General features: G+C 38.8%; 1 protein-coding gene across 1 annotated transcript in view; it reads right to left on the bottom strand.

The window, feature by feature from the left end:
• LOC145451640 (P-selectin-like) overlaps window positions 1-14,710 on the bottom strand; it is a 28,742-nt gene extending 14,032 nt beyond the window's left edge. Inside the window, exons 1-10 of the mRNA XM_080329848.1 lie at window positions 14,479-14,710; window positions 12,821-12,906; window positions 11,725-11,817; window positions 10,771-10,888; window positions 6,699-6,806; window positions 6,006-6,098; window positions 5,339-5,455; window positions 2,666-2,801; window positions 1,323-1,486; window positions 696-930 (exon numbers count right to left, since the gene is read on the bottom strand). Of these exons, the coding sequence (XP_080185974.1) occupies window positions 696-930; window positions 1,323-1,486; window positions 2,666-2,801; window positions 5,339-5,455; window positions 6,006-6,098; window positions 6,699-6,806; window positions 10,771-10,888; window positions 11,725-11,817; window positions 12,821-12,906; window positions 14,479-14,545 (1,217 nt within the window). The 5' untranslated portion in view covers window positions 14,546-14,710. The remainder of the gene's footprint in view (window positions 1-695; window positions 931-1,322; window positions 1,487-2,665; window positions 2,802-5,338; window positions 5,456-6,005; window positions 6,099-6,698; window positions 6,807-10,770; window positions 10,889-11,724; window positions 11,818-12,820; window positions 12,907-14,478) is intronic.
• Between the last annotated feature and the right edge of the window lie 285 nt (window positions 14,711-14,995).

The following is a 14,995-nucleotide window of genomic DNA, read 5'->3' as shown; positions in this document are numbered from 1 at the left end:
CTATATCATGAATGCGATTCGATATCATTCGGATTTGGCAAAAATAGTATTCCTGGTGGCAAATTCTTCAATTATATATCATAGGTTTACTTTTATATTTTGTCTTATTAAATAAATACAAAACTTTTTCTGTTATAGCAATGCCACTATAGGATGGAATTGAGCTAAAATTGCTGTCCAGCGTTGTTTTTAGGTAACCTAACAGTTTTATCAAGTAGCCAGTACAATTCACTTTATCAACTATAGGACACTACGAACTAAGTTACAATAGAAGAAGCCGGGAGAGGCCGTTCATACTATCATTTGGGTACCTTGGAGTCGACTTTCATCAAAATAAGCGAACCAAGTCTGTGCCTACAGGAGTTCGCGTATATCATCTAAAAATAGTACATTAGGCTCAAGCTCTCTCTCTTCGCCCCAATTATTCGACAGTAGTTTCCGTTGACGTCATATTTTGTGTTCTTTTGCATTTCCTACTAGTTGCTGACTATTACCTCTGAGGAGTGTCAACCGAAAACATTCGGGTTAATTTCAATATGAATATACTAATCAACTGTATATTGAAGTTCTGTACCTCTACAGAAGAAATGGTAACTATTCGCAGCGTCCAAATTTGGATTAGTAAGCCCCAAATTACCACCACATCTGAGATGATTATAGACGATCTATCTAAATATTTATGAGCCACATCTCACCTCAACCAGGGACACCACTTTTTGACGCAGGTCGGCGCCGGCAGGTCCCAGTCGATCACTTTCCCCCGCAGCCCGCAAGTCGAAGTGTACGTTTTCATGCTCGGATTTCGCAACATTTCGGCCGCGTAATACCCGCTCCTGCATCTGATCGAACATATGCTGCCGAAGTTGTTGAAATGGGAACACTCGACGTTAAGCAGCGGGCTTTTGAACGTGTTTTCGGGACAGGGTTTGGCTGGAAATAAATATCCACGGATTAGAATTAGAATTACCAATTTCGTAAAACACTGAAACCGAATTCAATTCCGAACTGAGAGAATTACAACAAATTTCAAGTTAACTCCGTATCAAAGTAGACTTCATTCTCATATGCGTGTGGATGACAAATGTCTGTACACCTGGCTTGACTCGTTTCGCACTACAGTTCTCCTGTAGCATTTCCAGGAAAACCAGTAATTAGATTAGAATCAAAATTAGAGAAATGAACATTTTACTAATTCGATTTGAATTTGAATATCGACATTTAGCTCTAATTATAGTCTAATCCCACAACTAGAATTCTCTATAGTTGCCCTAGTCTGCCGAAAAGCAATGATATACAGTTCACGGAATAAGCCTGACACTCACGTCTACACACGGGAGGTCTAATGTCCCAGTCTTTATATCCCGCCTTTTGAACGCACGATATGTCCTTCTTACCGACCAAATCGTACCCGTCGAAACACGAGTACGTGCACACAGAGCCGAGCTTGTTGGATTTCGTACACGTACCAAACCCGTGATCTATACTCCTGTTAATGCAACATTAAAAAGGATATACCTCTCCGATCATAGAGCAATACAGAGAGATTCTACCAGTTGAATTGGAGGAAAGAGCCCAAAATTTGTTGCAATGTATATCATCACAGTACTGGCTTATAGTCAAAATCTCAACACTCCACAATTGATAGATAGTCATCCGGAGGTACCCTTACCCGTGATATGTACCGTAACTGCCAGAGTAGTCATCTTTGATACTCAGTTAGAAGTAGAAATATCGGCGTGAATTTATACCCAAGTACAAGCAAAAATAGCATCTTCAAATAAGTCAAAAGTGAGTGTTTTAGGCCTAGCCTAAAATAAAATCTGTTGAGTCGAATTGTGAAAGTTCAGTTGAAAAATATATCCACTTGAGTATAGTGTAAGAAGGCAACACCTATGCTTGAGCAGTGAGTACTCCGAAAAAGTATGACTATGCTTCGTTACCGACAACCTCTGGTAACTCCTATGTTAATGCCAAATTTCACAGCTGAAAATATTCATGTGAATATATATCTTGCATTAAATAACATATAATAATTAAATATCAGTAATATGGAGATTCAAATGTTTTTATTACCGACTAATAAATAGGTTTATATTAGGTTAGAACAGGATTGCAATGACTCGACTCGAGTCGGACTTGAGTCGCAATTTTTTGTCTACTCGACTTGACTCGAGTCGTTTTCTTGAAAATGGAAATGTCTCGACTTGGACAACTTGTGTATTGACTCGACTGGTACTCGAGTCATTGCGCATGACGCAATCAAGTCATATGACTCGTTACATTGTATATTACTTGATTCCATGTCTCTGTGTCAGGACCGATAATTAAAAAATTGACCCAAAAACTCTCTTTTGACTGTTTGAATAAACATGTTAAGAGTTGGAAAATAAGTATATTATGACTTGAACTCAAAATATACAGTGAATGCTATTGCTTGGACTCGGACTCCGACTCGACTCGTTGCTTGGACTTGGACTTGGACTCAGGCGTGACACGGTGGTGAATTGAAAAGGACACGACTTGACTTGAGTCAAAATAATTAAAAGTAGAATTCACTTGTGACTCAGAACCTTGTGACTTGGTTTCAACCCTGTGTCAGAATCGCCTCAGTGATGCCTGTGAAGTGCGTGAGCCTCTACTTATTGATACAGCCGCATGTACTTACGTAGCAACGGGGCACATTTGAGCGATACAAGTCGGCGGTCGTTTGCTCCAAGTCGGTACGTCTCTCAGCATGGTGCAAACTGTCTTCTCGTAATTGAAGGTCGCCTTGCGCTTGCCATCGTCCACCATTTCGTAACCTGTCGAGACACAGCGCAGACTCACCTATGTGTCCGGATTATGCTGACAATTCACAGCACATTTAAGATTAACGACAATCGTAATTAGTTGCGGGAAAGGGGTGTGTAACTCAAGGTTGTAATGTGTCGAGTTGCAATTTTTCGTTGATCGAATCGAGTCAATTTGTGTATTGACTCTACTTTTACTCAAGTGACATTGCGCAAGACTCGACCAGGTCATATGACTCGAGAAATGCCATTTGACGATTCAAGTCTAGTCCATCAGGACCGATAATTAACAAAACCGGACAAAAACTGTTTTATCAGAAAGAATAAACATGTTTAAAGTGAGAAAATGAGTATATTATGAATGTGAGGCCTGCTATATCACCCAAGAGTTTCACAAAGTGAGTTGAACCTGAATTGAACTCGATACTGAACAAAATGACTTGAACATGGACTCGAGTCTTAACAATGCTACGACTCGGACTCGACCCGTTTCGGCCCGACTTGGACTCGGACTTGACTCGGTGGTGAATTGAAAATGACTCAACTTGACTCCAATCAAACTATAAAGTAAATTTGACCTGTGACTCGGAACCTTGTGACTCGGTTACATCCTTCGTTACTGACTACCTTAGAGTATATGTATGCCTAATTTGCTCAAGTAGCAGGGGAATTATTTAGAAACATAGCCTAGTCAGCAATACCGAATTAAGTAAACCGAAAGAGGAAAAAAGTACTTCGTTCCAGATGGCCTCTGGTAACTATAAACATGATCTGAGACAAGTCGTGCAATAGATTTAGAACAAATGGCACCACGTCCCATAAGGCATCACAAACGGTTCGTAATATAACACCAACGTACGGATACATTCTCCCAGAATACGACCCATAACGGGAGATGACGAAACGGTATAGCAACTACTTTGATTTCATCAGCGATAAAGGTACTTTTGCACATACCGTGTAAGACGATTTTAGGAAAGGGTCAGGGTAGGGTGAAATGGAGAAAATTGGCCTGATATAAATGACCGTGGTAGTCGACAAACACCATGAATAGGCTACCTTAAACAAACAAACTAACAAACAAAACAAACGTAGTGGTGAAGGTCCGTGGACAATCTGGACATGTGAGCATGTGAAATTTTGGGTTTTGTTTCGTTTGTTTTGTTTGCACAACATTGGCGCTTATTGCCTATGAGGTCATTGCGCCCAGTACATCAATTTCAGTAATGTCAACGGTCTTTTACGGTCTTTTTCGTCAGATTACGGACGACTTCCATGCACGCGCTCTTTCACCATCAGTCTCTCTCGATTTTCATGCGCCCGCAACTTAGTCTTTTTGATGCCATCTTTCAGGAGTTCGGCTCTCTCTACCTCTGGGCTTTTCAAGGCACTGTATTTACAGCGGGATCGGCGATGAGGAGTCCAGAGAAATTTTGGGTTAAAGTTAGGTTTAGGAGTGGACTTGGGTAAGGATTAGAGGGTTATGGTTGAGATTCGATTTAATTTCGGAGTTATGGTTATTTTTAGCGTTTAAAGTCACATTCTCAAATTTCAAAAATGATCAACTGTCGTTTTCATTATGCCCCATGCTCAAGTAAGTGTCTGGCAATCGTTAGTGAAATCATAACACTCTTTTAACAAGACTTTAGCAACTCTCATGTTGTATATGAGTCTAATTTTCCATTGCGCTGTAGAATGTCTGAGAAGACCTATTAGTGTGTTTGAAATCCCCGAGATTCTGTACGATCGAATATCGTATACTGCATAGTAACGTCTTTAATGACGTATTGATTTGAATGCAATGTATTTTGTATGGATGAATTTGCTTAAGATTGCTGCTAATGCCACGCAGACGTCTGAACTCGACTTCCCAGACGGATGGTCGTAAGGAACGTTTTATTGCAGTTGACTTGACTTGAATTCACGTCAATGCGATTTTTGGACTGTTGCACTCTTCTATGACCATTAGTAATTATTGATAACTGCTCTTACAGAAAAATCAAACTAATTTATTCAGTATTCACGCATTATAGTTCATTTGATTAGGGTCATACCAGATTTGACAACTAGAAAATTTTCAGCTTTTTCCAAAGTAGATTACAATTCTAATTATAGCTTCACATTTTTTTTCAAATTGGACCAGTATTAGAATTACTGAATTCTTAAAATTTTGGAAATTACATTGAATTCTGGCTATCAATATCAAGAACGTATCAAATTAGAGTCCATTTCCATGAGCTGAGCATCCATAGCAAGCAAATGTTCCCCGTGACAACAATAAATGTTCTGCATGAACACGTCACAATTTATAGAAGTCAAAATAAATTGTTTTTTCCCGTTGGGATTTAGGGTTGGGGGTTAGAGGTGTGAGATATTAGAGCCGGATGGGGTATTAGGGTTGAGATTACGTGAATTTAAGGTGGGGGAAATGGGATGTTAGGTTTGAGGGGAGATATTAGGGTAGGGGTGTGGAAAATTAGGGTTGGAGGTGGGTTATTCTAATCACACAACCAAAATGATCTGGTTGTCAAAGTCTGGATCAGACTTACGTGGTTTACAACGGAACACGCACGCAGTTCCGAGAGTAGGCACTGTAGTCGTACCACTGCACCGGACAATTCCGTTCGTAAAGCTGCGGCTTAGAAGTCTGGCGCAGGTAGGTCGCTCTGAGAACATGGAAAAATTGTCTGAGAATTCGTATCTTAGCCGCGACGCGTCCAATGTCCCGGATTGTGACAAAACACGCGGGCCGTTCCAAGAATTGCTTCGTCGTTGGAGTGTTTATGCACTGCAGTGGTTGCTGACGATTACCCCTGGCAAATGTCAGCCGAAAATATTCGGGTTCATTTCAATATGAATAGAATATTCAATTGCACTTTGTCAATGGAAATACATACTGCCAAATCGAATGTCAAATCTAAAGCCATATAGGTCTTAGGAAATCTACTTTGGGTTTTGTAAAGTCGAAAGAAGTTTTGAATAAATTTGCATTGCGCTTATCAGTGAAATTTTCGTAAGAACCACCTAGATCTTTGAGACTACTTACTTGAGTGCTTTTATGACATTTCATTTTATACTTCCACAGTAGTTCTTTCATGTTAAGTTGAAATTTACGACATACCTTATGCTTATATATGAATGGTAAGCACTTTGACAACCCCAGCAAAAAATTATGAGTAGGCCTACACCTGGAAATATGTCACTAAAATATCTTACTTTTACAAGTCGGCATTTGCGCGGACCACACCGCCAGCGACCCGACCTGGCTTCTTTGACATGACACGAAATCAGCCCCGATCACTTCATACCCTGAGATAAATTGTAACGAGGTTATATGATATTATAACAGGCGAACCAGTGTGGATAAACTGGATGGTAGGCAGCATTCTTAAACAATTAGAAAATGTTTCGATTTTCCAAGGTAGATTGGAATTAGAATTATAGCTACACATTTTTTTTCAATTAGCTTAGCAATATAAATACTGAATTCGTAAAAACGAGGAAATCGAACTAAATTCTGGATTAGACAAAAATCAATTTCAGTTCATATCAATTCTGAGTTTATTCCCATAAGCTGAAGAATCGCAAATGCATACACACCACGCTTGGTTTGTTTCGCACCACCGCATTTTCAGGAAGACCAGAGATTAGATTAAATTAGAGCATAGAAACACGAATTAGATTAGAACTGGATATCGCTCTAATTAGTCTAATTACAAACTGAAATTTCCTAGTTGTCTATATTAGTCAGAGTTGGCTATCACCACCGACCGTATTTTCTGTCTTGGTCGCATTGGGAAACGATTCCAGTAAAGACTATATAACATTGCGATTTGAAATTAATACCAGTGTCTCGTCATTTGCGGTCATTCGACATCTCCTGTAATGCGTACGAATTTAAGGGCTTACCGACTCTGCAACTGAAACGACATCGTGTCCCGATTGATACGCGGTCCGCCGACCCGTAGCAACGCGCCGCTCCGTTTGGAATATACAGGTACCGGCATTTGGGCTGGTCTAGATAAAGAACGAATCCTGATTATCATACCAGCTACACCCTCAGCGGAAATTGTGTGTATTCGTACCCAAAAGGTGATACACATAATGGAAATAAACTTTGATAGGTATAAGCTTCGTGTGCGTTTATACGTACACTCTAAATTCAAGGCGTACAGGTAGACACCACATTTAAACATATTTTACGTGTTAGCCAATATTGTGTGTATCAATGTACAATGTGGTATCCACCCCAACATCTAGAATTCAGAGTTGGACAGCACATTTTGCATTTTTACACACAATATTGGAATCACTTAAAATATGTTGAAATGAGGTGTCTAACTGCACACGCCTTACATTTAGAATGTATGAAGTGAAGATAAATATACCATGTCACTACGAAATCTATATCATCTATTATAACTGAAGAATGCAGCTTTAAGCTATAATATGCAATTTTACTGACATAGATGTATAAACGAACTGTAAAAGTGTGACGTCCGGCTTACAACATATATATATATAGAATGTCCAGACGGCATTGTGTCCATGCGCCAATCCCGACGTCAATTTTGCGACGATTTCAGTCTAATTATGTTTTGTATACGCAATTGGCATTATGCCGCATAAAGAGCGTTTCTTTCAAACGTTCTAATCACATCAATCAAGGCTGTATTTTAATATTGTGACGAATTGCGAATGTTACGGTAGGAATTCTTAAAATTTAGACCTGCTAGTAGCTACAGAGATTCTTTTCATTTTTGTTGGTCGCGCATCCCTTTGAAAAGATTATAGCACATAATGTCCGTATGCGGACTAATACGGAACTGATGTTTACAGAAGATCACATCACTGGTCAACACAAAATTTCTTGTTTTGACTTTGAAAACCGAATTAGAGTAATCTGGGGTCGCAGATGAGTTCATAATTCGAGAGGTATAATCAGTTGACAAAATCAAAACCGGAGAATATGTTTTTTAGACCACTGTTATAGCTAGCGTTTGGAGAAGCAATACTCGCGTCAGATTATATTGCAAAATTCATCAAAACTAAATGTTACAGAAGTATTTTGAGAGCTTCTTGGATGTCCAGATCTTCAATATACAATTGGATAATATATTCATATCGAAATAAACCCGATTATCCGGAATTTCATGCCAGTGACGCCATACTTGGTGTTACAATTCTTGATATACAATGTTCTTTCCAATTCTGTAGTTTGCTGACATTCGGAAACAGACAGAAAAAGAAATCTAATCCCCAATGGTGCATGATTGCGAACCGCTGAACTGCTACGGTGCGGATTTGCAAGTCTTATTTTAGAACCCTTTGCTGGAAGTAATCGGTATTTAGGGGTACATTTAGCAAAACATTTATACCTATAGTTACAATTATTTTTGTGGTCGAAAGCAGGTATATTCGACCCAGAACAAGAGGTAATAAAGACAAAAAAAATTGACATCACTTTTAATACTTACTTTTACTAATTGCGGAAAGGAATTTACAATAAAATACAAGATTTCGCTTTGATCACATGAATGTTCTTGGAAGAGTAAAGAATTTTTGCTTTGTTGTATGAGGTATTTAATAATTGTCACGCAAGAAAGAAATAGATGCAACCACAGATTGTTTGATGCGCTCACCCGCACCGTGCTTGGTTCGGGAATCGTCACAACATACAAGACATACATAAATTATCAGTCAGTTCAAACTCTGTTTACAACAGACTTCTATCATAATGATCATTACGAGCACGTATGTGTTTATGTATTGAAAATTATCGCGATCGGATCGGACACGCACACGTATATAATCGGTATGGCAGACATTCACTTTTCCGCCCACCAAATTGCACAAGATTCAGTCATGTTATGTAACTGCAAAGTTATGTAACACGTCAACCCATCTAGCCCCGGCTATACATTTAAAATGTGTAATACAGTGTTCAAAAATAACTTCGTTTTAAAAATTTTACAAGCGTTACGACAAAATTGTTAGGTTTGCTAAAAACAAACCTGCCTATCAAATCTGGCTAATTCCAACCTGTAGAAGCGAAGTTATTGGAGTTAAAAAATATTAAAAATCAATTTATTGTATTTACAAAAATGGTATTTTAAAAAATACTACTGGTGGCGGCATGAAATTGTTCTGTTGTCTCAACACTATGGATTTAGGGAATTTTCGTTATTATTATAGATTGAACTGACCACCGTAAATACTATTATTTCAAATCGAAAATTCTTACTCCATTAACTTCGCTTCTACAGGTTGTAAGTGAGCCAAATTATTTACGCATCGTTTTTAAGACAAGTTTACACTTTCATGAAGTAGCCAGTAAAATTTGAATTTTTTTAAATACATTCAAAAACTCCATTAGCTTTCCTTCTAGGGGTTGAAATCTAGTCAAATTTGGTGAGCAGTATTTTTATATAGCCAGTATACCTTGAACAAAAAGTTATTGTTGAACAACCCTATGTTGAGCCATAATTTCCATTGACATCAATGGTCATTTTAGACCAGGGGTTCTCAACCTGGGAGGCGCGGGAGGCTCTCAGGGGAAGGGGGGGGGGGGGGGCGAGAAATTGACAAAGTCTGTATAAATTGTGACTAAACATGTGTTTCACAACCATTTTGAAATAACGATTGTTGAAGATTAAACTTATTTCGTATTCTAGAAAGCCTGCCAAACTCAAACTCCAGCAGTTGCGCTTAACGGTGTATGGGCTGCGTTCAACTTCATTTGAGCAAATTTTTGATATTCTTTGAAGATTTAGAGCAATTCCTACGTGCAAGTCATTTATTACTTTATAGCTTTGGCAGTAGCCTAAATCTCGGTGCGGTAGGTAGCTGTTGTTAACAGCTGGCGAACTGCACTGCCTAAGACAGACTTAGATGCAATATAGGTTGCCCGGTTTCGCGCTCAATTAGGCTATAAATCAACACAATTTAATTCATTTCCGAAACTGATTAAATTTAGCATGGCAGGACAGAACGACGCCGTGCTCTCTGTAGTCACTATACCAGCATCAGGATTAGTTTCAGTGCAATTTACCTTGAAATTAATTGATGTCCTGTTCAATGTTTTTTTGTTATTTTCAAACAAGTTTGGGGAAATTTGTCAGCAATGTAAAAGACTCAACAACTGGAATGCGGATTCAAAATTGGCGTAGGATATACCTTATGTATACTATTAGATCAGGGGTGGGCAACCTGCGCCCGTACGGTCGCATGCAGCCGTAGAAGGGAATTTGTGCGGCCGTCGACGCCTAATTCAATTAGTATGTGTTGGTGGCCGTAGACATGCAAATTGCAATTACGAATTCGCTCCCGAATTTTCGAGAGATTTTATTTAATCTTGAAATTTTCTTTGCGCTCGGCGCAAGACTTCGTTTTTCGATTTTAATGCAGTAACGCCCTTCTTAATCTGAGCCGGAATGGGAATCGTCAAGAAATAACAATTCATTCGCGGCTCTGAGAAAAATTTTTCGCGCTACGCGCGACAATGTGCACTCACAGCAACTATATTTCTAACATTGCCACTCGCGATTTCGGTGCGTACAATAGACCGTTGTGACAAGTAGAATAGTCCGGAGTTCACCGAGAATGGATATGGACAGTTTACCATAGGTATTTTGCGTCCATATCGTTGATTGCGGCTATCCCCTGGAATGCGGCCTTAGGCTACATAAGTAATCGAAATGCTGCCATGGTTAGCAAGAAGGTTGCCCACCTCTGTATTAGATGATGTGCTCTTTTTGACGTGACGATAAATGCAAGGGGGTCAGGGGAGGCGCGATTTTTTTGACCATCGCCAAGGAGGGCGCGTGTCAAAAAAGGTTGAGAACTGCTGTTTTAGACCATTGAAACCACCAACGTATTGGTATATTGGCATAAGATATCATCATGTTTTATCTGTGATAAATGATTTGATGACCCTTTCCCCTGGTAGCTGTTATTGAGAAATGCAATTCATGATTCTTACCGTTGTTGGCACACGTCAGGCTGTTTTTATTGCAGTCGTCCGAGTTACAGCAGCACCTGCACACCGAATTTTGTCGGCCCGGTCCGCATTGATGCTTATCATTCGAAATCTGTTGGTTCTGAAAATAAATTCAGCGTCTAGCATGTAGTATGGCATCCATGGCTCTATGCGAGAAATCTTAAGACCTAGTTATGCGTTAAAATGAGACACCGTGAAATCGAACGTGTAGATCGAATCAACTCGCATGCGTGTATATACTTATATTCACCAAGCCACGGTGTAAAAGTGCCGATCATTTATTTTCCGACAGGCATTTGGGGGAGATTACATTTACCCCGACAATCAGTGAAGTATATCGTAAACATTGTTGGGCACATGAAACAATTTCAGATTTTCCAAATTAGTTAAGAATTAGAATCATAGCTACGCAGTTGAACAACATTACATGAGAATCATAGCTACGCAGTATTACCACATTACATTAAAATTATAGCTTCACAATGTTTTCCAAATTACATTTCAATTAGAATTATTTATTTCAAAAAAGTAGTACAAGTTCAATTCATATCAATTCTGCGCTCGTTCTCATACTTTTGAGAATGACAAATGTCTGCGAACAAATCTGGTCTCATTTCGCACTATATAGTTCTTTTGTAAGATTTTCATAAAAACCAGAATTCAGATTACAATTAGAGCATATAAATATTAGGATTAGATTAGGGTTGGATTACTTGCATTTCGCTCTAATTTGTCTAATTTGACAGCTAGAATTATCTATAGTTGCCCAAGTATGATTGTCAACCGAAAATCTGATTATGCGCGGTCAACATTGATGTATTAGTGGAATTATCAAAACTGACAATGGACACTTGTACGGGTGATGCATCGGCTCTTGCCAAAAATTGTTGTGATATTGACGTCAAAGCTTCTGTTCTCGGTTTATAAATACCGTACCTGATATTGATCATTGCTGCATGCCAACTTTTGCTTGCATCTCTTGGTGATTATCGTTTCAATGCCGGCATATCGAACTTCGTTTTCGCAAATCTACAGAATTCGAGAATACGGGTTTATCCATATAGTATATATTGTTAATAAGTGATGGAATAGTTGGTGAAATCGAGCAGAAAGATGACTTTACAGCTAGGGTTGCATTTAAAGCAAATGGTATTTTAAAACATATTTTGAACAGTGTTTTTATAAAAATGCGCTTAATAAAATGTTTTCTTTTTTCTTTTACAAAAGTGGTATAATTATGCCATAATTATGTGAATACTTTCTAAAAAACATGTAGTATCAGCCTACAGATAAAACTATAAAAAACAACTTTTAAACGAGGGCCATGTTTTAAACATGTTTGTTTTAAATGCAACCCTATTTACAGCACGTTTCAGTTTTTTGCATACAGAAATGTAAAATATCAATGGTGGGTATCAATGGTGTCCTTCAGACATATTGTGGTATTTGTGGTAACCTTATACGAAAGTATGCTTGGTAGTGAATGATAACCGGAACATTGCCACAATTTAAGTGGATATTAATGGTACGATAAAATTTCTAAGCGTGATCTATATTCACGAAATCGATATCGAGGCGAGACAAGAGGTATCAAGGTCTGAAAGTGTCGTCTGTTGATAAGCTCAACATGATCTGTATTGTCTGTAACCGGGCGATGTGACCAGTATGTATATTGACAGCTTACTTTGTCCGTATCAAAATATGTAACTTTGTAAACATCATAAGCCAACACAAATGCATGAACTTGGAAATATACCATACCCGACCAGGCAAAACGCTGTAATTTTTAAATTGCGAGGAATACATTCACAAGAAATGAGTTCATTTAATGATACCAGATTTTTCGAGGACTTATTGACGTTGACCTCTGTTGCTAAAGTCATTAGCGCCCGTCAGAAAGATATTAATCATCCACACCAAATAAACATTTCTCACTAGCCACAATAAGTTACTAACAGTCGATTGTCTGCGCTGCTCTGCGTGTTGATAGTACGTCACGCAGTTGAGATTTAGTGCAAGTCAAATTAGTCACCTCTGTGGACGGACAGTCTTTCGCAAATCCTCTGATTATGCATTCACGATTGCTGCGGGCTTGGAAGCAAATCCAACAACGCGTACCTGCAATTGAGTCAAACGGTTTAATCGACATGCTTATAGGTCAAGGCTGATATACAACGTTCTTTCCAATTCTCTCTACTAGTTGCTGACGATTATCCCTGCCGAGCGTCAGCCGAAAATACTCGGGTTTGTTTCAATATGAATATATTATTCAATTGTATATTGAAGTTTGGTACCTCCAAGGAGTTGGTCATGGTTTCAATGGAATTTTATTGCAGTAATCATATCGAGTATATAATCAATTCTCCTTCTTGCATATAATAGAGTCGCTTACACAGCACATGTTAAAATATGCGTGCACTACATAAGATATAACGCAAGTTGAACTGAACACTACATGTACAGGAAGCTATGATATCATGTTATATCGAAAACTGTATAAAAGCCACACCGTGTTTTACCTGACGCAAATGATTTAACAGATTAGTGCGGTATGATATACACGTCTATAAATAAAGTCTGGCCGAATGAATGCGTTGTTGATAATAATCACAATCAATTACGTAACCGATTGCACCGATGCTATTTGAACTCGAATGTTTCAGGATTGTACAAACCTAAGTTTGAGTTCACATACATTACTAATTGACAAGTGATTTCATGATTGATCCTATAAAATGCATATGGACGTGATCTCAAACATCTTTGGATTTGCAAATGTTATACAAATCAGATTTTATTTGTATAATTTGGGTGGGACTTGAGTTAGGGTTAGGGTCAGGGTTAGTGTTAGGGTTAGGGTTACTGCGATACCAATGATGACGATTTAGCTGATGGGCCGATTTCGAGATACACTCGCAGCAGTATTATAAAAATGTTATCTTCCTATAAACTCCCGTACCCGCTGGCATCTTGAACATGCTTGGTTCAATTTTGGACAACCGTTAAGAATTCCTTAGTACTAGCGATCGTGGATAATTGCAGTACTCAAATGCACACCGTGACAGCAATTAAATGCTGAATACATTCCAGCATAATTGCCCTCTTTTTCTAGCTACATCTTGCGAGCGAAGAACGGGGTTTTCCAGATTTTAATTACGGCGTGGGGTAAAAATCGAGTCTGCGACACTATCTGGTTTAAAATTCACGCTTCAGACTCACGTCATACCCAGTTGAATAGGTGTGCAAGTTTGGCAACAGATAGTGCTGATTGCCTGATTTGCGCCGTAAGATTGTATTACACGTATTTTACACCCATGCATTTAGAGTACGGTGACGAATTATCCACCAAATCGACTATACTATACCATCTCTCTGTCAAAAAGGTGTGTATTCACACCGTGTACCGCCCGTGATATACGGGTGTTAATTTACACCCCTGATGCACGAAACCATACCTCAGATGTACGCCACGGTATATATCAAAGACAACATTTTGATCCAAATTATGCATGGACGTAGGGGCGTATGACGGTATCTACGTGGGTACTTCGGATTTCTGACCGTGATATAATTCTGAGTTGAGTTCTAAATAATTACAAATCTGAGTAGTAATGACGAATATGAGAAATATAGAACCACCCTTCTTCCACCCTCTACATAGCGCTACATGGTAATTACAAAATATCCCACCTTCAACTGCGCAGCTACCACATAACATTGCAAATATTGCAAGATATATTCCACAGGCGGTCTGCATGATGATTAATCCTTGGTCTCGCCGCTGTCAAACTGACCTACCGTGCGTGCTCACCCGCTGATTCAATGTAAATAAAACGCAACGCGCCGCGAGGTCGATTTTGAAGAAAGCGACACTTTTTTCCGAAAAGTCTCTAGACTTTTATCACGAACTGGCGCGCTTTTATATCGAAATCTATCGAGCCATTAATTTAGAACGCTGTTTGTCGCAAACAAAAATAAAGTAGGAATACACGCTTTCGGTTGTTGACATGAAAAAAGCGTACTGCTATGGAATCTCGCAAGTGATTATAGTTGATAGGAACTAATTTAATGAAACGCTGACATTTGATTTGCGCGAGAATTCTCTGCTTATCGGGCAGCTATGTACTATGCGGATGACATCCTTCGAAACAACTTAAGATTTCCATCGGATATTAGAATTTCTATTTTTCGCAACCAGTCAAAATGT

This window comes from Botryllus schlosseri, chromosome 12 (genome assembly GCF_051294905.1).
Source record: "Botryllus schlosseri isolate E-star chromosome 12, Bs_hap1, whole genome shotgun sequence".
Taxonomy (NCBI): Eukaryota; Metazoa; Chordata; class Ascidiacea; order Stolidobranchia; family Styelidae; genus Botryllus; species Botryllus schlosseri.
The sequence above is the reverse complement of the archived record's forward strand: the minus strand, read 5'-3'. Positions and strand labels throughout refer to the sequence as shown.